Source organism: Sorex fumeus, unplaced genomic scaffold, assembly GCF_029834395.1.
Source record: "Sorex fumeus unplaced genomic scaffold, SorFum_2.1 ptg000024l, whole genome shotgun sequence".
Lineage (NCBI taxonomy): Eukaryota > Metazoa > Chordata > Mammalia > Eulipotyphla > Soricidae > Sorex > Sorex fumeus.
In genome coordinates this window covers 4,610,178-4,634,057 of record NW_026606081.1, presented here as the reverse complement: position 1 = coordinate 4,634,057, position 23,880 = coordinate 4,610,178, and the positions used below count along the sequence as shown (strand labels likewise).

At 38.2% G+C, this 23,880-nt stretch overlaps 1 protein-coding gene across 2 annotated transcripts; it reads right to left on the bottom strand.

The window, feature by feature from the left end:
- On the bottom strand, nucleotides 1-23,381 carry F11 (coagulation factor XI). Of its 2 annotated transcripts, XM_056114183.1 has the most exons (16): nucleotides 23,364-23,381; nucleotides 22,537-22,722; nucleotides 21,611-21,666; nucleotides 18,312-18,474; nucleotides 16,689-16,795; nucleotides 15,890-16,049; nucleotides 13,762-13,871; nucleotides 12,938-13,097; nucleotides 10,426-10,535; nucleotides 10,159-10,321; nucleotides 9,961-10,067; nucleotides 3,392-3,560; nucleotides 2,065-2,240; nucleotides 1,412-1,507; nucleotides 753-892; nucleotides 3-486 (listed from the first exon to the last, which is right to left on the bottom strand). In XM_056114183.1, the coding sequence occupies exons 3-16, from the start codon at nucleotides 21,663-21,665 to the stop codon at nucleotides 328-330; spliced, it is 1,875 nt and encodes a 624-aa protein (XP_055970158.1). In that variant the 5' UTR covers nucleotide 21,666; nucleotides 22,537-22,722; nucleotides 23,364-23,381; the 3' UTR covers nucleotides 3-327. The 2 variants fall into 2 exon arrangements, with proteins under 2 accessions (XP_055970159.1, XP_055970158.1); XM_056114184.1 differs by lacking the exon at nucleotides 18,312-18,474 and having other exon boundaries at nucleotides 1-486.
- Between the last annotated feature and the right edge of the window lie 499 nt (nucleotides 23,382-23,880).

Below are 23,880 nucleotides of genomic sequence, written 5' to 3'. Positions count from 1 at the left end.
CGCGTGCAAGGCAAACACCCTAACCGCTGTGCTATCACTTACTTTGGCTCTGTGAAAGCTGATTTTAAAAAAAAAGTAAGATCTCAGATGCTGAAAACAGGCTGAAATTCTCACAGGATGAAAATTTGAGAAATTCTAATTGCATTTTTTATTTTTCGTTTTTAGGGGGTATGTTATGACAACTACCAAGCCCCTTCAGTTTACTGCTGTTAGGTCTTGTAATCCATGGAAGAAAGTGATGGCACCATTTATCTTCTAGGTGAAATGAAAAACTTCTTCCAGCGATTAATCTGGTTTGCTCCTCAGGGGATCAGATAAAGCTTCTCACTATGTTTGCGTTTTATCCACGATCCAGTCCATATACTCCACCACTTTGGTATAAACACCAGGCCTTTCCCTTTGAGCACAGCCTTCGCCCCAACTTGTGATGCCCACCAAATGCCAAACCTCATTGTGTTTACAGGACAGGGGGCCCCCAGAATCTCCCTGTGACAAGGAAATGGAAGAAAAGAAAATATTGGTTCATATGCCTCTCATCATAGAGTTTTTGTCAGAATTTCACCTAAAATTCTGCCTTGCTCCTTTAATAAATTTTAAAGAACCTGATTCATTTTTTTCATCCAATTTATTTACTGTACATTTCAATGTAAGTAAAATGCATACACTGTATTGCTGTTCACTGAAATAGGACTTTCTAATGCATTCAAAGATGCAATTTGAATATAGTTAATAAATTGAGAATACTCTGGTACCTTACAAGCATCCTTCCCTCCATCTTTGTAGCCTGCACAGACCATTTTATTGGTTATTTTATGCCCTTTGTATCTTTTCTGGCATTCTTCATTTGTTACCAGGGGTATTTGGGCTTTTTGGAGGGTATTTTGTATTCTGTCTGGAAGAAAAATTGGATTGTTAATGGAACAATTACATAACTAATACATACGAATAATATATATGGATTTAAAATTTAAAATCTACAACTGATGTAAAAATTTAGAATAAAATTAATTAGGTTTATTTTATTCATAGACTGTATACTATTTTCGAGTTGAAGGATTATCTTACTTCTACAACTGTGGTCACCATTTTGGTTAACAGTGATTTAAAAAAATTATGGCTCTAATTGAAATTATTTTTCAGAGGAAATAATTGGATAAAAGTTAAGATTTTTACTGAAAAGGTGGTAAGGTACCCCTACATGTCATTAAAAGTAGTCTTTAATGAAATTGTCATATTTGAAGTTTCAAAACAGACATAATATCACCACTACTTGGGTAATTTTACCTTTTCATCTTCATTAATGTGCTTTCTGCAATTACACTTGATTATATTGTTGTAGCTCGTGTTTTAACTCTCACTTAAAATTGACTTGTGTTTTCTATCTTTAGAATGGCATGTAAAAATGCTTTACCTCTTAATTTCCTGTATCCCCATCCAGTCACCCAGCAGTCAGTGTAGATGACATTTCTGTCTCCTTTACTGGGTAGACATATGGGTCGTTGAGTGTCTAAATTAGAAATTATATTTTTGACATCAGAAGCAAAATACATATTTCCTGGAAAGAGTCCTTTCTTTCACTTTACATATTTGAGTGCATTGAATACTTATTACATTTATTTTTTAGCTCATTGTCATAAATGTTCATCCCATATGTTCAGAATTATAAACCCCAGAGGGAGGGAGCGAGAGTCACATCTTCCCTAACCCTATCACTCAAACCAGATTTGTGATCAAAAAGGTAGTTTCTTACTCCTTCTAATCTGTAATCCTTTCATCCCTATATTTAAATCATCTTTAATATTCTATCATATTGCCACTGCATCTGCAAATGTTATGTGTTCTTCTACAGCCTCAAATAACTAGAAATCAGGATAACTGGGAAGAAGTTTCAGTTTTAATAACTGAGCTAAACACATAAGATTGAAATTGAACTTTGAAAACCCTTTCCCTTTCATGATAATAACTCCCAAGGAGGTTTCTAGGGTCTGGCCATGAATCTGGTAGTATTTAACATTACTATTAGATCATTGTTATAGATAAATTTCTATTTAAAATTCTGCATACCTGTGTAATTTATTGTGGTTTCCAGTTTCAACAAGGCAATATCATACCCACTCTCTGCCATTTTATATTGGTCATGGATTATTATTTCTTGAACCCCAAAGAAAGGTGTGTTTTCATTTATATCTGACTGATTTAAAATACCACTATAGACACGCAAAATGTTTGGTGACTCTACCCTAAGGAGAAAACAAGAGAAAAAAAAATTCCTCTTAGCAGATAATTGCCTAAGTTGGAACTATTTTGCTATAACTATTCCTGATTATCTAATATTTTCGATAATTGCTTCTTTTAGATAAAAGTTTAGCTAAGTTGTTTTTTAGTTTGGGTAGGATTAACGTTAAGATTTTTCAATCATATATTTCTTTTATAAAGAAGATCCTGGCCTAGCATTTGCCTTACATCAAACACATAAAACAAACACTCTTTCCATCCTCCAACACACATGCACACACAACATTCATGAAGAGTTCTTGACTTTAGTCTCAGCCTTTCCATTGATGAGCTGTAACCCCAAGCAATTAACAAGAATGTTCTGATATTCCATTTCCCCTATGTTAAAGGTAAAATATAGAGTGATCTCAAATGCATCTTACAATGTGAGTGTGCTGTACACTCATCACACACAAAAACTGTGTCTGGAAACAATTGAGAGGATAATGAAGTGCAAAGAGGAAATTTGACTAAAATTCTCTAGAATATATATTCCCTGCATAAATAAACTTGCCCCAAACTAAAGTTAATTAAATAGGGATTATAATTTGAAGGTGTATCATGAAATTTTCCTTCAGTATGTGGAAATAAAGAGAGGTAGACAGAGACAGAGATTGAGAAAGAGGGAAATTGGATTCAGAGAAGGAAAAATTTGGTTTTGCTTTGTTTTGGGGGGGATAGGCAGTGGAGTGAGTGGGAGGGGTGGAGGGGGGCATAGCAGAAGTGCCTGGGTTTACTTCTTGCTCTGTGTTCAGAGATTGCTCCTGGTGATGCTTCAGGGACTCTGTGGTGCTGGTAATTGAATCTGGGCTTCCCACACACAAAGCAAGGAAGTGAAATTCTTCCTGAGTTTGGTTCTAGACCCAGTGCATAGAGACAGGAAACAAGAAGTCCACCCCACGGGATGAGTACCCACTTAAACTGGAAAGTAGAACAGTTCAACAATATCTATCATATTTCTGAACCCAACCTTGTAGTGTCTCTCTTTTGGCTTTTATTCACTGGAGATTAATTTTGTAAATATATTACTTATAACTTAAGAATCTTTGCTAAAAATACTAACAATAGACTTAAATCATGAGAATACTGGGCAGGTAAAAAGAACAGTGGTACTGACTCGTTGAGACAGTGAGCGGCCGTTAGTATCCATTGGTTTCCAATGATGGAGCCTCCACACAGGTGTCTCTGGGTGGGCGATGTGATGTGCAAAGTTATCTGCCAGGGCCACTCACCAGAGACAGATGCTGTTCCTCCAACAATTCTGGGCTTGATTTTTGTTGCACACTCTAAAATAAGAATTGCAATGAGTCGTGTCCTAAGTCTTCCTATTCCATTCATAATTATATTTCTTCAGGGACAATGGGAAGAAAACATTCCCTATATTGGGTAATTTTTTATGACCTTGACTTGAAAAATATTACAATCAAGTTGGCAATCCAAAATACACGTGACTGATTATGAGTCCCAAAGGATAACTCGTAGGTTGCTGTGAGGAAGTCTTCTCTTTCTAAAGATATCTTGGGTGATTTTTTAAAAACAGTATTTGTCAAAGGTGACCCAGAGATCAGCAGCATCATTTGGGAATATGTTAGAAGAATAAATGAGCTTTACCTCAGACCCAGTGATAAGAAACTCTGGTAGTGGATCCATAATACTTGACAATGACTGCTAAAAAGAAAACTTGAACAATTTCACTTCAATTTTAACCTTTGTACAACCAAAATCAGTTTTTTCCCTGTCTACATCCTCTGCCTGAACTTTGGTCCCAGTCATACCCAACCCCCAGACTGTTTTTCTGTTTGTGAACTGCTTGTCCCATTTGCCTTTTGATGACAGGTTGGATTTTTTTTTTTACAAGGACTTTGACTCAGACTTCTTTTTCTTCCCTGTCATGGCTGAATTGCACGGGGTCCTCCAACCTGTAGCTACTTCCTTTGTTGAAGGACCCAAGAAGACACCCTCTGGCCTTGGCTAACTCTGTCACAGTAGCCTGAACAGTAAGAAAGTGAATTGATCATAGACTAGTATGTTCCAGCAGCTCTTCTCAACTTGAAATCACATAGTTATCTTTTATTTTTTTAATTAAAATTTTAAATGCAGATTCCAATTTTGTCTATAATAGGAGCTGAAATTCAAGCAAACTACCGGATGATTTCAAAGTGCTATTCCCAGACTTACAATAGTAAAGCTCAGTGGACTGAGGAAGCCTAAATGTCCTTAGTTAAAGGATGAATATAAAAGTAGCAGAACAGAGGCCAAAGACGAAGAATTAACTGTTCCTATTCACTAGGTCTATGGCTGTAACACAACTACATCTCAATGTACAATAGTGGGATAGACCAAATAGAAGAAGAGAATATGAAAAGGAGATTTGAAGGAAGCATCAGTTAATAGCAGGCAGACTTTGAAACAAGGGTAATAAGTTTGTGAAAACCTAACAGCTGGTAGGCTTAGGAAGAGAGTTCTCATTTGACTGTAAGTTGGATGGTAAGTCATTTTAGAGGGATGTTTAGAAGAAGTTTACTTTATTCTCAACTACTAGACAGCTCTCACAATTTTAAAATTGGAAAGTAACATGAAAAGCAAAGCTTAGGACTATTAATGATTCAAGTAAATCTTAATCAAACACATTATAAAAAGTATAGCTCCCATTAGGTTTTAATGTTGAGATAATTTCTTTTCTCGGTTCAGAATAAGTGCAGAGGGCTAGAGAAATAGGTCAAAGGCCCAGGTTCTTTCCTGATATAACCTGGTCCCCGAGCACTAGCAGTAATGATCCCTTAAGGATATGACACCCCCCTCCAGTACTACCCCAACCCAACAAAATAAATGCTGAAAATATCTATGTTTATCATCACTTTTGCATGTTAGGATTTGTCTGTTTTTATGGCAGTTGCTCTGTATCTTGAGAGTAGTTAAACTATAGTATAGATTTGTGATATTACTGAGATTGATGAATGAATATTGCCTCTCTTACTAGGACATTATTTCATCAGTAATAGTGCACCAAAGCCCAACTATCTAGTTTCACTTAATTCAGAACATGAACTAAAAATACTAAAGATTTGATTTTCCTTTACCTTGTATTTTCTGTTTCAAGTCTGGATGTATACCTGATACACTGTATAGCCTTTATAACCCAGAGTAAGAAGGTAATGAAGGAAGGTGGTATAGAGTGAATTCTGCAGGAAGATTTAAGATCTGGCTCCATTTCTACAGCTATGTTAATATCACTATCAAAATTGACTGTGTCCTTTTAAAATCTTAATAGAATTAAAAGAATAGTTGTTAATACTCCATTCTGTGTTAGGTAAATTATTGTAAAGAAAACTAAGTGTATGAAATGCAACTTTAATTGACAAGCTTTTAAAAGACCCTTGAAATATTCAGATTCTCACTAGTGCCCCTTTAAACTCCAGGAGAGCAGTATTGGACATAATATAATATCTTTCTACAGAATAAGTTATCCAAAGTTAAGGATGTATTCACCTTCCCAGTTGAATAAATCTAACATGAAAGATATTTGCTCTTTGAAAGCTCTTACAAAGTGTAATTATTGCTTACATTTTTTTCATTAAATCTTAGTTGCTTTTTAATTTATAGTACATTACAATGTAGGCCATGAAGTAATAAAAGTCTAAAAAATGTGTGGTTTATATAACTCAATGAACACTAAAGCCATATGAGTTGTTCTGGTAATTTAAAAAGAGTATGTGTGGTACACTCTTTGCCACTGTGAATTCTATTTTTTTTTTTGCCTACAAACTTTTGTGGCAGTGTGTGTAAATTTGCCATGGGAATGAATAAACTACTAGTCTTTTTATATTTTATGCTATGATATATTTTGTACAAGCTGAAAAATTTCTAATCCAATTATAAATTTCTGAAAAGATGAAAGCCCTTGAAAAAGAGCTACTCAACTATTTCTTCAATAGGTATAACATTTTTGTATATATGATGATTTTTTATCTATTATAGATCAAGTAAAAGCTAAGAAGAAAATAATCCGTTAACAAATATACATATATTTAAATTACAAAGAATATTAAGACATATTTTATTACCCTTGATGATAAGAATCAGATATAAAAGAATTGGCTGAGCCTGAATGTCATCGTGAATACCATGTGTATAAATGTGTAAAATTAAATCACACATAAATAATTATTAGAAATGCAAAGTTTAGATAAGAGAAGGAACACATGGAGGGTGCGGGATCCCAGAGGAAAAAAAAAAAGAAAAAACAGGTTCCAAAAAGAGCCGAGATCACCGGCAAGTTCCAGATGGAGTAGGCGCCGCATCCCGCCTCCCCCAGATGGAACCCCGGTGACCAGAAGCCTCTACAAACACAGCTCGAGTATGCGGGAACGAGGACTTTTTCTCAAAACCGCGCGGCCACTTACACGGCCGCGCGACATCTCTCTATATACAAAGTGATCAATGAGAAGTAAACCACCCAATCTTTCTCCCTGAAAATCAGAGTTAAGTTTGGAGCACGGCCACAGCCCCAGAAACACAAGGACTTAATGCAGAACCCAGCAGCTTAGAGCAGAAAAGTGAACGGACGATGAGTTAACCCAGGCCATCATTTCTGCCCAGAGGGGAAAGGGTGTTGCCCCATTCGCCCTCTCTTCTCTGGAAAGAAGGTTGGCGGCCGCATGGGAGCCTTGTGGACAGCAGGTATGAGCCGGGGGTGTGGGGGGCGACTAAAACCTCACGAGAAGGGGGGCGTTCCGGTCTGTCCTTCACGCCCTACCGAGGTCAACAGTTGCCCCCCACGAGCGGCTCCCCAGCACGGCCACAGTCCCAGAAGCACAAGGACTTAATGCAGAACCCGGCAGCTTGGAGCAGAAAAGTGAAAGGACTATGCGTTAATCCAGGCCATCAAGTCTGCCGGAGGGGAAAGGGTGTTGCCCCATTCGCCCTCTCCTCTCTGGAAAGAAAGATGGCGGCCACATGGGAGCCTTGTGGACAACAGGTATCAGCCGGGGGTGTGGGGGCGACTAAAACCTCATGGGAAGGGGGGCGTTCCGGTCCGTCCTTCACGCCCTACCGAGGTCACCAGTTGACCCCCACGAGCGGCTCTCCAGCATGGCCACAGCCCCAGAAGCACAAGGGCTTAATGCAGAACCCAGCAGCTTGGAGCAGAAAAGTGAAAGGACTATGCGTTAATCCAGGCAATCATTTCTGCCCAGAGGGGAAAGGGTGTTGCTCCCTTCCGCCCTCCTCCCTCTGGAAAGAAAGATGGCGGCCACATGGGAGCCTTGTGGACAGCAGGTATGAGCCGGGGGTGTGGGGGCAACTAAAACCTCATGGGAAGGGGGGCGTTCCAGTCCGTCCTTCACGCCCTACCGAGGTCACCAGTCACCCCCCACGAGCGGCTCCCCAGCACGGCCATGGCCCCAGAAGCACAAGGACTTAATGCAGAACCCAGCAGCTTGGAGCAGAAAAGTGAACGGACTATGCATTGATCCAGGCCATCAAGTCTGCCGGAGGGGAAAGGGTGTTGCCCCATTCGCCCTCTCCTCTCTGGAAAGAAAGATGGCGGCCACATGGGAGCCTTGTGGACAGCAGGTATGAGCCGGGAGTGTGGGGGCGACTAAAACCTCATGGGAAGGGGGGCATTCCGGTCTGTCCTTCACACCCTACCGAGGTCACCAGTTGCCCCCACGAGCGGCTCTCCAGCACGGCCACAGCCCCAGAAGCACAAGGACTTAATGCAGAACCCAGCAGCTTGGAGCAGAAAAGTGAAAGGACTATGCGTTAATCCAGGCCATTATGTCTGCCCGGAGGGGAAAGGGTGTTGCTCCCTTCCGCCCTCCTCCCTCTGGAAAGAAAGATGGCAGCCACATGGGAGCCTTGTGGACAGCAGGTATGAGCCGGGGGTGTGGGGGCGACTAAAACCTCATGGGAAGGGGGGCATTCCGGTCCGTCCTTCACGCCCTACCGAGGTCACCAGTTGCCCCCCACGAGCGGCTCTCCAGCACAGCCACAGCCCCAGAAGCACAAGGACTTAATGCAGAACCCAGCAGCTTGGAGCAGAAAAGTGAACGGACTATGCATTGATCCAGGCCATCAAGTCTGCCGGAGGGGAAAGGGTGTTGCCCCATTCGCCCTCTCCTCTCTGGAAAGAAAGATGGCGGCCACATGGGAGCCTTGTGGACAGCAGGTATGAGCCGGGAGTGTGGGGGCGACTAAAACCTCATGGGAAGGGGGGCGTTTCGCTCCGCCCTTCACGCCCTACCGAGGCCACCGGTTGCCCCCCGCGAGCGGCTCTCCAGCACGGCCACGACTCCAGAACACAGAAACCAATTTCTTAACTATCTGACTTTCAGTAGAAATACTTCCAGGGTCAATAGGTAAAATAGCAGAAATCCAAAACCAACATTTAATTCTTGAACCCAGCTGTAGAAAGCAAATCACTTCACAATGCTTTTTCAGCATGTCTGATTTGGGGGGGGGGGTAAACTCTAAATAATAGTGGTGAATCTTTTATTGAAACAATGAATCTAATCAAAGCAGATAGAGTGTTAACTAGAATTCATCTGCCTCACAGGGACGGGGAGGGGTGGGGGGTGGGGTTTTATTGGGGTTCTTCATGGTAAAAAATAAGTATTGGTAAAGGGAAATGTGTTTGATATTTGCATGACTGAGACATAAACCTGAAAGCTTTGTAACCTTTCCCACAGTGATTCAATAAATAAATTAAAAAAAAAAAAGAAATGCAAAGTTTAGTCCTGGTCAAATATCTATGTTCAAAACATGACCAAACACGAGTTGCCCCCCACAAGCGGCTCTCCGGCACGGCCATGGCTCCAGAGCACAGAAACCAATCTCATAATTATCTGACTCTCAGCAGAAATACTTCCAGGGTCATTAAATAAAATACCAGAAATCCAAAATCGCGCGGCCGTGATAGCGGCTGCACGACATCGTTTGATTCTTGTGACCAGCTGCAGAAAACAAATTCACAATGCCTTTTCAGCATGTCAGATTTGGGGGTGTAAAGTCTAAATAATAATGGTGCATCTTTTGTCGAAACAATGAATCTAGTCAAAGTAGATAGAATGTTAACTAGAATTCATCTGCCTCACAGGCATTGGGAGGGTTTGGGAGGGGGGGTTATTGGGGTTCTTCATGGTGAAAAATAAGTATTGGTAAAGGGAAATGTGTTTGATATTTGCACAACCGAGACTTAAACCTGAAAACTTTGTAACTTTTCCCACAGTAATTCAATAAATAAATAAAAAAATACTATTATATTTGTAAAAAAAATGACCAAAAAACAAAACAAAAAATATGACCAGACTGGGTGATTGGAGTAAAAATCATGTGAAATTATAGCTGTTCAACAAACAAACACTGTCCTCCTATTGTTCATCAATTTTCTCGAATAGGCCCAGTAACATCTCCATTGTGAGACTCCTTGTTACTGTGTTTGGCATATTGAATACCTCACGGGTAGTTTGCCAGGCTTTGCTGTGCAGGCGAGATACTCTCAGTAGAGTTGCCGGGCTCTCCGAAAGGGGTGGAGGAATCGAACCCGGCTTGGCCAGGCTGGCTGCGCGCAAAGCAAACACACTACCGCTTATTTACTGCTTTCTTTGAATATAAGAAATATTAACCTTGCCTATTTGCTATAGATTATTTTGTAATACGTATTTTTTCAAGTGACATTGTACTCACCATTATCCATTTTACATAGTCTCAATGTATATCCAGAGATGCCTCCTCTCCCATGAAGTATTTTAGTTGGAGATCCATTTGAGGAAAGTTTTAAGTAACATTTCCCCCTGCAGGTTGGAAAGAAAATGGTTCAAACATCATGTGTGTACCTCTCAAGGAGATGGCAAAAACATCTATGCAACCCTTTGAATTTCTTACTTCCCTTCCTTGCAAGGTTTTTCCATTGGAGAATAGGTGAAAAACTGACAGCGCAGTGTATTGGTACATATTTTCTGGCAGGCTTCATGCCCTTTCACATCCAAGATGTCCAGTTCTTCTCCCAGGAAATCAGTATCATGATAAAACGAAGAATGACAGAACACTAGACAGAGAATCACACATGAAATATGAGACACAAAACTATAGCATTTGTCATTCTCCCTGGATTTATTGATTGCAATCAGAATAAAGTATGCCCTTGGTTACCTGGGACACTGTGCCTGCAGTTTTGTAGACTGAAGCCAGAAAGAGCTTTGTTCTTTTTAATGCGTGTGCTTGGTAGTCCACTCACAGATGTTTTAAGGAGACAAAGGTGTCTGGCAATAAAAATGAAAATCTAAATATGTCACATAAAACCTATTAAGGAATAAAAAATGTTATACTGCAGAGTTCAGTCAGCTCTTATTGGCATTATTAACTGGGAATATTTTCATATTTTGGAAAGTGTTCATAAATCAACATTAGTTGATTGTTCATCCTTCTGAGTCATACTTGTAGACATACTTTATTTTTTTTTTGAGTCGGGGTAGATGACACAGTGGTGTTCAGGGTTTACTGCTGGATGTTCGTTCAGGGATCACTCCTGTGTGGTACCCCAGGGACTGTATGCAGTTCTAGGGATTGAATACAGTCTGCTTGCATGCAAGGCAGGTGTCTTACTCACTGTACTTTCTGACTTTAGGCAGATTTTCTTAAAATTTTCTCATAAAAGTGTTCTGAGGTGACTATTGCAATGTTCCTAGAACCTTCTTTATTTTCTTTCTTCTGATACTACAGATTATCTCAAAAATTCAAGAATCTTCAAGACATCTATCAGTATTCAGAATTACTATAGACTTAGGAATTTGTGATGTTCATATGCAGACTGTTATAAAAAATACTCTTTCTGAAAGTAGCAACTTTTTCTAACTACTAGCACAAAATAAAAGTTTTGAGTAGTGTTGCCCAATAGAACTTTTTGCAATGAAAGAAGTATTCCAATATGTGCTATCCAGTATAAAGGAGCCACTCGCCAAAGTAGTTTATTGAGCACTTGAAATATGGCAAGTGGAGATGAAGAAATGCAAGATTAGTTTTCCTCATTTTTGTTAACTTTAATTTGAATAGTCATCCCTTGTTCTTCAGCACTCATGTTTCTTTCTCATTTTGCACTGAGGATTAAATTTATTACTCCCCATAGACTATTGATTAGGTATTTTAAACTGTTGCTGTCTTCCCGTTGTTCATCGATTTGCTCGAGCGGGTCCAGTAACGTCTCCATTGTGAGACTTGCTGTTACTGTGTTTGGCATATCGAATACGCCACGGGCAGCTTGCTCTCGGTAGCTTGCTGGGCTCTCCAAGAGGGGCGGAGGAATCGAACTCGGGTCAGCCGTGTTGGCCGCTTTCAAGGCAAATGCCCTACCCACTGTATAGACACAAAATAATTATACAAGTAAATCTAATTTCTGACATGTATAATATCTCAAGGCTTCATCTTTGAACTTTCTTTCTTCTCTGAGTAAATACGGATCTTTGATGATCTTGTCAACTTCATGGTTTTAGTTCCACGCAAACATAGACCCAGTGTGTCAATCTCTCCAGAGTTCTTTTCCAGATGCTATTTCAATATTTCTCTCTGGATGTTTAATAGTTAACACTTCCCATTGGAAAACTTCTCATAAAATCATCCTCATCTCAGTGATAGGCATTTCTATTCTCTTTAATTCCTTGGTTCAAAAGTCTTGGAATTGTTACTGATTCTTTTATTGTTGTTGTTATTTTACAGTCTGCATCCATTGCATCAGCAAATCTCACTGGTTCTACATTGTTAATATACCAAAATCTTAAATCTCCCCTTCTACTTTTGTCCAAGAATCTCCTTAATTCACTATGGCATCTCCAAGTGTTGATAGCCGTGTGTGGCATTCATTAGATACCAAATTTGTTGAGCAAACACAGTGGCTTATTTATATGCACTTCTGAAGTTTTAGACTTGCCTTACTGAAGTTGAGCACTTATCTTGTCAGGATTGCTCTGGAGAATGCTGTACCCAACAAGGAGCAACCAAGTCAAACGCAGTCAAGCAAACTGCAAAGGGCTTAGAGAATTTAGCTCAGGTAATATATACAACGTAGATTTCTTTTAAAAAAAAAGACACAATTTTAAGTTTTGTTTTAAGTTAGCGAATCACATTTGAGAGGTAGAAATCCTAAAAAGATTCCTTTGATAATCAGACATTTCCCATGTTTTATTATGCTTTTCTGTACCCATTAGAATGTACCCATTAGATTACTAATTAGAATGGAAGCAGGATCTTTATACCAATTTCCATCCATCACCATCTCCTGCTTAATTAATATTCACCTTCATTTATTCCTCTCATCATTTTAGATTTACATTTTACTGATGATTACAGCTCTTTTCTGTTCCACGTTCAATTTCCTTGTACCGAAAATTGGACTAAGTTTCATCTTAATGACCATCCCTATTCTCTTGTTTTCACTCAGATCCAGAAAACATCCCCTTTGCTAATAGAATGGGCCTCCATAAGCTAAAGCTTACAAAAATATGAGTTTTGCTAACCTTGCACTGTGATTAGTAGGTATATAATGGGAAAGGAAGGAAGCTAGTGATCCCTCTTTGCAACTTTTATCTATCCCAGAAGATGCTCATTTTTGAAAAATGGTTTGACGAATTGCTTTTAAGAGACAATACAATACTTTAAAGATTATTCCTACCTTTCATCGTCTTTTGGCCATTCTTCAGAGAAGTAGGTGAAAAACAAACAGTTGGGGTGATGAGTACAAATACGTTGACAAACAAAGGTATCTGGAGCCATAACACTGTCAATGTTAGTATCTGCCAGCACCGTATTCTGGAAAATATCCCTAATACAAGCTGTGTAACAAAAGACACCACATTTTAAATCTTTCAATGGAATCAGTGAAATCCTTGGGTGTATTTGTAAATACTACATGAGAGATTTTTTTAGGGAGTGATGAACAGACCAAGTACAGAAAATGTTGGGACAATAAAAATGCTGTGTGATGCCATAGTGAAAATATGATCATTAAACATTTTTCCTGACTTATAGAATGTACGACATGAAGAGTGAATTACAATGAATACTTCAAACTTGGGTGATTGTTGTGTGTCAGTTTAGCCTCATCCATTGTAATGAATGTATCACTTTGGTGAGAAACAATGATAAAGAGAGAGGCAATACTTGTGTTGGACAAGGTTTAGTTTGATAACACTCTACATCTTCCCCTCAGCTTTGCTTTAAACCAAAAATTGCTATAAAGAAAAATTTTTAAAAAGTCTTCTAATACCAAGATACTTTGTTAAATTTGGAAACACTGAAGTGCTTCTTTAAAACTTTAAATTCAAATAAAAGATAATTATATGGGATAATGAAAAAATTCACATAAAGATGGCAAAACTATCTTTGGATCCATCCATTTTTTTTACCACTAAGCATAAATTAAGTTAGACCCATGAGACATATTATTAGCACCTATAATTTAATAGTTAAGCGTCCTTATTAAAAAATAATAGTTACCCAGGCTAGAAAGGGCGCAGGATTTCAGTGAAAATCCGGACACGACTTCACTGAGTATCGCTATTCTGGTTGGTGTTCCCATTTGGGTGTACTTCAATAAACACATGTTACTGAATAAAAACAGAAATGAAAATGTTTTATTCTTCCAAATGCAAATAGAAAAATATAGAAAATGGGAATTTCTATTTAAAGACTGTTGTGGGCCTCTCTGCTAACGCAGTCTGAAAAGTATTGATCTGGGCATGACTTGAGTGGTGACTGTTAGGAGCTGGTGATCCTATGAGTCCGTCACCTTTGTGTTTCCATGGGTACAGGGAAAACTTAAGAATGGTGGTGACACAGAGGGCTGGAATGTAGGAATTAATGACTTCTCAAGTCATCAGTTTTAGCATTTTTAACTTTTTAAAATTATTCCAGTGGCCTAGATTGCTGTTCACATTCTATTAAGCCTTAGATGAAAAAAAAAAAGTAAAAAGATGTCACTCAAGTAAAGATAAGCCAAGAAAACTTTTAAAATTATTCCTTTAGGGGGGTTGTATTATTTTTGTTTTTGAAACAAACTTAATTCTTTTTTACTATTCCACTCGTCTCCTTTTGTATGAACATAGAATTTTTAAATAAAAATACTATTCATTTGAACTTTATTCTTTTTCATTAGGTTCCTAACAAAAATGCTAATGCAAACTAGGACATTTATAATTAGTTCTAAATATAAGAGTTAATAATTTTTCCACATATCTTAAAAATTAACAGATTGACAGATTGATCATTAGAGATGAGATTCTTTTTATATTCTTTCTAAAAAGATTTATTCCTGGAGTATTTGAAAATCTGGTATGAGACTTTTTCTTTCTTTGCTTTTTGGATCACACCTGGCGATGCACAGGGGTTACTCCTGGCTCTGCACTCAGGAATTACTCTTGGTGGTGCTGGGAGACCATCTGGGATGCTGGGAATCGACCCTGGGTTGGCCACGTGCAAGGCAAATGACCTCCCCGCTGTCCTATTGCTCCACCCCATATGAGGCATTTTTAGTTCTTTAAAACATTTCATGTGGACTTCAGTTGTTTGTATTAGGGAAAGAACTATTATTTGCAGAGATAAATAGAATTCTTAATTCTTTAGGGTGAGACTATGGTATCCTTTTACCTAGGGATGGTATAGTTTGACCAATTACCATTGCTTTAAAACTGCCCATTTTAGACAGTAATAACCTTTTAAAAACCAACATTGTATTGGTGGTGAAAGCACAGTAACTTTGTACATCAAAACCATGAAAGTTAACACCACTGTTGCCATGTTACGTAAACTATAATAAAAATCAGCTAAAGGTGAGTTTTAGATATACATGTACATACATATACACGTATGAATACACATATTGTATACGACAATGTCAGTAAAATACTCCATAAACAAAATTCATCAAGTTTTACTTTTGGGGGGGTTGTTTTTGTGCTCTACCTGGCAATGCTCAGGGGTTACTCTTGACTCTGCATTCAGGACTGACCCCTGACCATGCTCTGGGGACCATACGGGATTCCAGGGATTGAACACAGGTTGGCTGCATATGAGGCAAGCACTGCACTCATCTTACTATCTTCCTGGAGCCCCAAATTTTACTTTTAGGTGCACTTAATTAATTTTTCTTTTTTTTCTTTTTGGGTCACACCCGGTGATGCACTGGAGTTACTCCTGTCTCATGCACTCAGGAATTACTCCTGGCGGTGCTGAGGGGACCATATGGGATGCTGGGAATAGAACCCAGGTCGGCCGCGTGCAAGGCAAACACTCTACCCACTGTGATATCGCTCCAGCCCCAATTTTTCCATTTTTGTAGGAGTCTCCTCGATAGCAGCTCAGCTACTGCTGCTCCAGTCTGCCGTGCTGAGGGGAGGCATGTAGTGGCAGATTTGAAACCTGGGGTGCACAATATGTGCTCCCCCATTACTCTGCCTCTCCCCATCCCTTGAGCTTTCTGCTCAGTAAATTAAACACTTATTACAGAAGTATCTTTTATAAGTTTAAGTTAATTTTGTCGCCAAGTTGATAAAACAATTTTAATGAATGCCTATTTGTTATTTTGGATATTGGTGTCCCTAGTCTCTGTTTTTCACAGCTTACTCACCGATGCTCTACACTTGGAAACTGCCTTGTTGCATAAGTGAAAAAGTGGCAGTGGTTATCATTGGTGCATTTCTCTTGACATTCCTGAACGTTCTTGGTAACAGAACCATTATAGTTCATGCCCTTCATATCTAGGCCCACATAAATATGTTTGTTGCAAGCTGAAATTAAAAATGGGAAACAAAGTTATCTTCTAGATTCCAGGTACAGTGCCCATATTTAAGCATTAAAGTGGATTCTCTTGATTTATTCTTTCAAATCTTTTATCTATTCTTCCTCAGAAGTTAATTTAAAAAAAATTTAACCTGCTTAATTTCAATTCTCACTCATAAACAGTAAAAGATTGTCAGTGTTCTTTAGTATGAGACTTGCAATTTTTTTGTTCAGTGATCTAAACTGACCTGGCTTGTCCCCTTAATCCCACTAACTTGCTTAATAAGTTTTACAAGAATCTCTGTTGCTATTAAGAAGTGTCATCTCAACCTTTAATTCGCTCCTTTTGACTTAAATTAATAAGTACTTTTATATGAAAGCTTCATAAGAACTTTCATATGAAACTTTAAGCTCTGAAAGAGAGAGGAAATTAATGAGTGGAACTGAGAGAGTAAGGTATATCCTATGAGATGAAGAATTATTGAGGAAGAGTGGTGCATTTATACTAGCTTTAACTCTGTGCAAAGGTTTTCATGAGAAGACTAATTTCTATATAGTAAGATATTTTAATAGTCATAAGCTACACCTGATATAACAATGTAATGCATCCCAGTAGCTAATATTTATTTATTCTAGTATGATCTTACCACTTAATTGGTGTGGGCATTGCTTGAAAGAATATCCAGAAATTGCTCCTGTCATATTAACCCTTGGCAATGTTTCTGTAACACTGTCTTTCAGGATGCAAGTAAACCTGTTTTGTAAAAGTAAATAAATAAAATTACTTGAGATCAGAGAGACAGTATAACATGCAGGATGCTTGCCCTTGCATGCAGCCAGTCTGGGTTCAATCCCAAGCAACCCACATGATTCTCTTAGCACCTCCAGGAGTAATACACACAAGCAGACCCAGGAGTGAGCCCCGAGAATTGTTGGTGTGAAAAATAAACAACAAACAAATAAACAGCAACAATAGCAAAAACAGTAACATTATTAGTTGAGTGCTTTAAAATAATTTCTCTTAAAAGTCAGTTAACACAGGGGTATGGTGCTGCCAGCAGGTCAATCTGTACCTGTGAGGCAAGTGCATCAGCAACCTGATGGTGCCTTCAGACTTCTAGATACCCCAAAATTTCTGCAGTGTCTTTGGCCAGACCCCAACAACTTGGGGCCAAGTTAACCCAGAAAGTAAATGGTCAAAAGTTAGGTATGGGGGAGACACACCCACAAACCATCTATGGCTCAGCTATGTAATTGGAGACAAGGCCTCCTCTTCCTAATCAAACTGCTTAACAGCCATGATCCCAGAGACTCAGAAACAAATCTCAGAATCCAACGGCTTTTGGCAGTAGGTTACCGGCGCCGAACCACCCCAGGTGGTAATAGATTTTGTGCCTTGGCCTGTTTCCCCTGGTGGCTCAGTGGCCGCCATCCTCCAGAGGCCTTTGGACAGCCAGGTTTGGGCCCCAGTGACGAGACATGCAGGGTCTCATGAGATGGGGGTGGTGCTTCCTTCCCCTCCCCAAACAAGACCCTGAGTCACTGCCCACAAAGAGCCTCTCTGGCTCCTGATCAAGCTGCTTAACGGCCATAATCCCAAAGACTGGGATCAGGAACAAACCTGGAAACCCAGCAGTTTTTTTTTGAGAAATCGCTCCAGATTTGTTAAAATTTCAGAATTCCAAAATCACGTGGCAAGTACTGCAGTCACGCAACATCATATTTTTATTCATGATCAGCAGAAGAAAACAAATTGTCTACTTTGCCTTTTCGGCAGATCTGAGTATTGGGGTAAAATCCTAAATAATAATGGTGGGTCTGGGGTAGAAATAATGAATGAAATCAAAGTAGAGAGAAAGTAATGTGGAAATCATCTGCCATACAGATAGGGGGAGGGTGTGGGATGGGGCATATACTGGGGTTTTTGGTGGAAATTGGGCACTGGTGAAGGGACAGGTGTTTCATCATTGTATGACTGAGACTTAAACCCGAAATCTTTGTAACTATTCTCACGGTGATTCAATAAATAAATTTATAAAAAAGAAAAAAAAAGTAAGGTGGAGTTTATGGCCAATTCAATCACCCTAATTAATGGCTGAATAAATAGCAATACTCCTACATTTAAAAAAAAAAGTAAGTTAACAGAAGTAAAAAAGAATCGACCATACTGCAATAGTTAATTTTAAATTTTATAACGTGGCAGAAAAAAAATTATTGGCAGTTAATTCATATAAAATCTATATCTTCTATGTAGAAAAGAAAACATTTACCATTTGGTAGGATCATCAGATGATGATGAAGTCATAAAAGAGAAGAGAAGACACCTCGGATGAAGGGTACAGACAAGTTGGCAGTGCTTGGCATTGGGTGTAAAAACAGTTGTAATGTCTCCTCCTTGATAGTAGATACCTTTAAACAGCTTAGTCACACATTCTGTGATGTAATATATGGCATATTATTCACATTTTAGTGAACACATATCTAATTAGAGATTAATCTCACAAGGGCAAGCAAAGTAGGTGTTGTTAACAGAACATATGCTTAAACTTATGAATCAAATCTCTCGATATTTTTATGTAAGGGTATTGAATGAACAACCTCTCCAAAATATGTCTCAGTGGAATTGCGCTTTCAACTGATTGTCTTTGAGACCTGGAGGGCATTATGGGTAATGGAAACAATTCTTGGGTCTTTGCTGGAAAAAAAAAATTGTCTTTGGGAATCCATCCAGGTTTAGAACTGGCCTATTTTTCACTCTCTCCACTGCTTCTTTGCTCAAACTCCTATATGAAATGGAGGTGCCAGAGTAATCATTTTCTGGTAACATTCAATGATAATATGCTGCATCACCATATTTTAAATATGCCCACTTAGTCACAGAAAATTTAGACCATCAGAAAAATTATTGAGCTCTTTTCAGTAAAATCCATAAATAAGATATTTTTTCTTTTTTGGGTCACACCCGGTGATGCACAGGGGTTACTCCTGACTGATGCACTCAGGAATTACTCCTGGTGGTGCTCAGGGGACCATATGGGATGACGAGGATCAAACCTGGGTTGGCTGCATGCAGGGCAAACGCCCTACCCACTGTGCTATCGCTCCAGCCCCCATTAATAAGATTTTTAAAGCAAGTCTAAATTTCATAAAGCTGAACTGTCTTTCTGATTTTAGAAGTTTTAATATTCTAGGTTGTACTTTTTTGCAGTCATCTGATCATCTGATCACCTTGGTCATGTGTCTTGCATGCCCAAAGCGTCAGATTTCATCCACAGTATACCACAGTACCACCCCACAAATTAGTGCAATCCCTTCAGCACATCCGGAAGCGTGATCAACAATCACTGTGCCACAAAAGTAATGCATGTGATCTCTAGTCAGCCCACTGCAATCACATGTGTGTGAGAACACAGCTAAATTGAACTCCAGTTAGCATAGCTCAAGGACATGGGAGAAAAACACATTATCGCTGTGGATATCTCAAAATCACATGATTTCTCACTATCAACTATGTAGTATTAAGAAGTTTTAGATAACCGTTAAATCTCATTACATATGTGTTGATATGAAGCACACCTATTTTTCTATGTTTTAGTGAACTGCACGTCAATATGGTTGATTTCCTGGATATTCAATTATTTTCATTTTATCAAATTATTCTGGCAACCAAAGTGTTCACTAATTAACAGAGACTCATGGGAGTAAAAAGTCAAAGACTCTTGCCATAGCTTTTCTCCACAAAAATTCACTATATATACCTTATTACATATCTGCCTTGATATATATATACACACACATGTGTGTACATGTATATGTGTATATATGTCATATATAAATATATATATATGCATCATGACTTTCTCCAAAATTGGCCACTACCCATTGACAGAACCAGGGATTAATAGAAACCTGCCTGCTATTTCCAGACTTGATGCTCAGGGACCACTCCTGGCAGTGTTCAGAAGACCGTTTGGAATACTGCGGATTGAACCTAGGTCAGTTGCATGCAAGAAAGTGCCTGAACTCCTGTACTGTTACTCTAGTCCTTCTATATTGCTTTCAGTTGGCCTTTCAGTAAGCTTTCTGTTAATGAAGGATCTATTGCGACCTCAAAATAATCCCATTTATTGACCACGGAAATCCACCTTTTGGTGAAAAACAAATATGCTACATTAAAACATTACTCTCAAGAATTTTACTAATGACTTGGTAGCACGGTCCTTCTGTTGTTCATTGATTTGCTTGAGCGGGACACCAGTAATGTCTCACAACAAATTGTGAGACTTGTTATTACTGCTTTTGGCATACCAAATATGTCACGCGTAGCTTGCCAGGCTTTGCCGTGTGGGTGAGATACTCTCGATAGCTTGCCAGGCTCTCTGAGAGGGGCAGAGGAATCGAACCCAGGTCAGCCACATGCAAGGCAAATGCCATACCCACTGTGCTATTGCTCCAGCCCAATGCCTTGGTAAATTTTATAAATTTCGTGCTTATAGTTAGAATGATTTATTTATGTTATAATTTATTAACAAATTTTGTGTTTACTCATTGCTTGACTATATTGAATCAACCTTTTGGTTATTGTGAATAATATTTCTATAAATATATATACATACATATATATGTATGTATATATGTAAATACATACATATATATAGGGCTGGAGCGATAGCACAGCGTTAGGGCGTTCGCCTTACAAGCGGCCAACATGGCCGACCCGAGTTCGATTCCTCCGCCCCTCTCGGAGAGCCCGGCAAGCTACCGAGAGTATTCGATATGCCAGACACAGTAACAACAAAGTCTCCAGTGGAGACGTTACTGGGCCCGCTCGAGCAAATCGATGATCAACGGGAGGGCCTTTACTTTACTTACTTTACTTATATATAGGCTTCATTTATTTAGATGTCATACCCAGAAATAGTATATCTATTTGACTTTTGATTACTAACTTTTTGTTTCTGGAAAAAACTTTACTAAAATATGATTAAGTTTTTAAATTTTAAGATAATGCTGGGATGAATAAGGTAATTTTTATCACTCAGCTCTGTATATTTTTAAACTTTCATTTTTTAGCTCTGTGGTCTATATTTGTTTAAAATAATTTTATTCAACTTTCAAACATTTGGGTCTTTTTCAGCTGCCTTCTTACTATTATTTTTTTTTTCAATTCAATTTTATTGTAACTGGGTGACATGTTTTGTGTAATTTTAATCTTTTGAATTTTGTTAAAATAGGCTTTGGACCTGGAAGACAATCCTGACCACTGGTGGGCATGCCCCCCTCAATCTGCTTTTTAATATTACTGACGTATAATTTAAGTGTTTGAGGTAACTTTAGTCATAAATAGGTTATAGATACAGACATAGGTTCCTATGACCTTCACCTCAATTTCCTCTGATTTGAAAACTTCTGTTGCTTGAACAGAAAATAAATATTTTCTTTCTTTCTCTGAAATAGGTCACATAGGGTTGGGATTGTGTTATGATTTTTCTCTCTGGATTTATGTTTCCCCTCTCATTCAGAAAATCGAGCTATTTCCAGGCTTTATTTAAGGTAAAGTTCTACTTACCACCAGAAACTGATGCACATAAAAGGAAATGTACCATTTTGTATAATAAAATCATCCTACAAAAAGAAAAACATTCATGCTTTTAGAATATAACATGCCGTTTATCACTTTAGTGACGAGTGTTTATGAGAAATAGGGAGGAAGAGGAGTAATGTCATGTAGGTGTTCAAGTAGGGGAGTAGTATTCATGGAGTTCTCATCATAATTTTGAATTTCATCTTTCCAAAATTCTGGAAGGAACATTTCTAGGCATGGCTCTGTAGCATTGGTGAAGACATCATCATGCGGATCAATTTATTTGTAGTTATTAAGAACCTGGAGCTGACAGGGAAAGAATTCTCTCCCTTTCCTCCCTCCCACCTGTCTTTAAGTCCACTATTAATCAGAAACTTCTCTCTCTCTCCACCCCATTTTTCCCTGTTAGTTTTCTCTCCCAGTGTATGTATTTTCTTTCCATTTGAAATATCTATCTTTATATCTATCAAAGAACAAAATATCTTCTATTTGTGGACTTTTCCACTATTTTTTAAACTCTCACTGCAAATTATTTTTAGATTGTCTTCGTTACTTAAAACTGTATATATCCCCATGAAGCATTGAGCTGACTGCTTCATGAAAATTCATCAAGGAGATAAATTTGCAAATTCATCAGGGAGAAAAATAAATCTCTGGTTAATTTTTATATTCTTTTTAAATACCTTGTTACATTGTCAAATTCTTGTTATTATGCTATAATTTTGCTTTTTAATATTCTGCATTTCTTGTCAAATTGGTCATGGATATTAACTAAAAACCTCTAAAATGTTCAATCAGATAAATTGTAAGGGAAAATCTTTCTTTCTCTATTATAAAGGTGATCTAAACAAGGCATTTCAATGACTAATTGCTTCAAAAAAAACTATAAATAATAATTTTTTAACTCATACCTGAAAAACACCTTGTTTGCTTGAGTGACTGCTGTTCTTATTTAGTGTCTTTCTTCTTCCAAAATGGTCTTTATCCTCTGCTTAATGATCTTGTGTAGGAAATGTTCACTTAATATTTGCTTTTACTGTTTCCAATGTTATGTAACTTCTCTTTGTACAACGTGTGTATGAAAGTCCTTAAAATCCCTGCATATGAAGAATGCACGTAGGCTGTTGCTTATTTTTAGTGCAATAAACATGTTTTCTTGGTTGTTGCACATTCAAACAAGTGACAGACATACCAGGAGTCAGGCAAAGAATTAAAAAAGTGTTCCTAAGTTGTTGAGCAAACTCACAATATGCCATTATCCAAAGAAGTGCTTAACCACACTTTCAAATATCAACTGCTGACCATCAATTCCAGCCTAGATTGAGTCTTGCTAGTTTAAAAGAAAACAAAAGAATCATGGTCTTATTGATGCTCTGTTTAGTTAATGAACAAAAGTTCATCTGGGTGAAATACGTGGGCAGTTAATAATTACTCTTCTTTCTAATGTTCATAAATTCCCTTTATACAGTGTTACTTCCTCAAAACCCTATGAAGATTCCATTAGTTCAAACGAACCAAGTCTTTTTCTTATTTTTTTTAAATCTTTAGAGGAAAAATGCCAGTTTCATAAATTTCTTTAGATCTCAGACCGAAACCCAAAAGGAGGGAGAGAGGAAGTCACATAGTTTTAGATAGATAGATAGATAGATAGATAGATAGATAGATAGACAGACAGACAGACAGATAGAAAGTTACAACTTAAAATTATTGGGAAGATCAGGGGAGAAGTAAATGGTACCTTTGTCCTTGTTTGAGATCTTGCAGTGTTACAGAAGCCAGAGGAAAGAGTGTTGCAATTTGTCAGGGGTTGTGAGCTAATAGGAGTGTGATCTTTCAACCTAGAAAATGTTGTCAGTTGACGAGCATTTCAGTGTTTGGAGGCAGAGACCATCTTAATTTATGTGTGGTCCCAAACAAAACAAAAGGAAGGAAAGAAATTTTTCTTAGCATAAATTCATTATTTTATTTAAGCTTCATAAAAAGCAGTACATCAATAATATATGCTTCTCTCTCTGCGGTGTGTGTGTGTGTTGTGTGTGTGTGCGTGTGTGTATGTATGTATGCTCAGGAGTTAATATCAAAATATCTCTGTTATCTAAATCGTTTTTGAAGATATGTAATATCCCATCACCAGTGGCCAAATGCCTACATGACCCAAGATTAGCAATGGACAGAAGCCCCAAAGAAAGGAAAGAGTGGGGCTGGAGAGAGAGTACAGTGAGTAGGGCACTTAACTTGCACAGGTCTGAGCCAGG

Excerpts from the sequence above, each read along its gene's own strand:
- F11 (XM_056114183.1), bottom strand. The coding sequence starts at position 21,665 with ATGATTTTATTATACAAAATGGTACATTTCCTTTTATGTGCATCAGTT. Across the intron at positions 18,475-21,610 it reads ATGTGCATCAGTTTCTGGTG|AATGTGTGACTAAGCTGTTT; the intron begins GTAAGTAGAACT and ends ATTACATCACAG. Across the intron at positions 10,068-10,158 it reads AAACCTTGCAAGGAAGGGAA|GGGGAAATGTTACTTAAAAC; the intron begins GTAAGAAATTCA and ends TCCAACCTGCAG.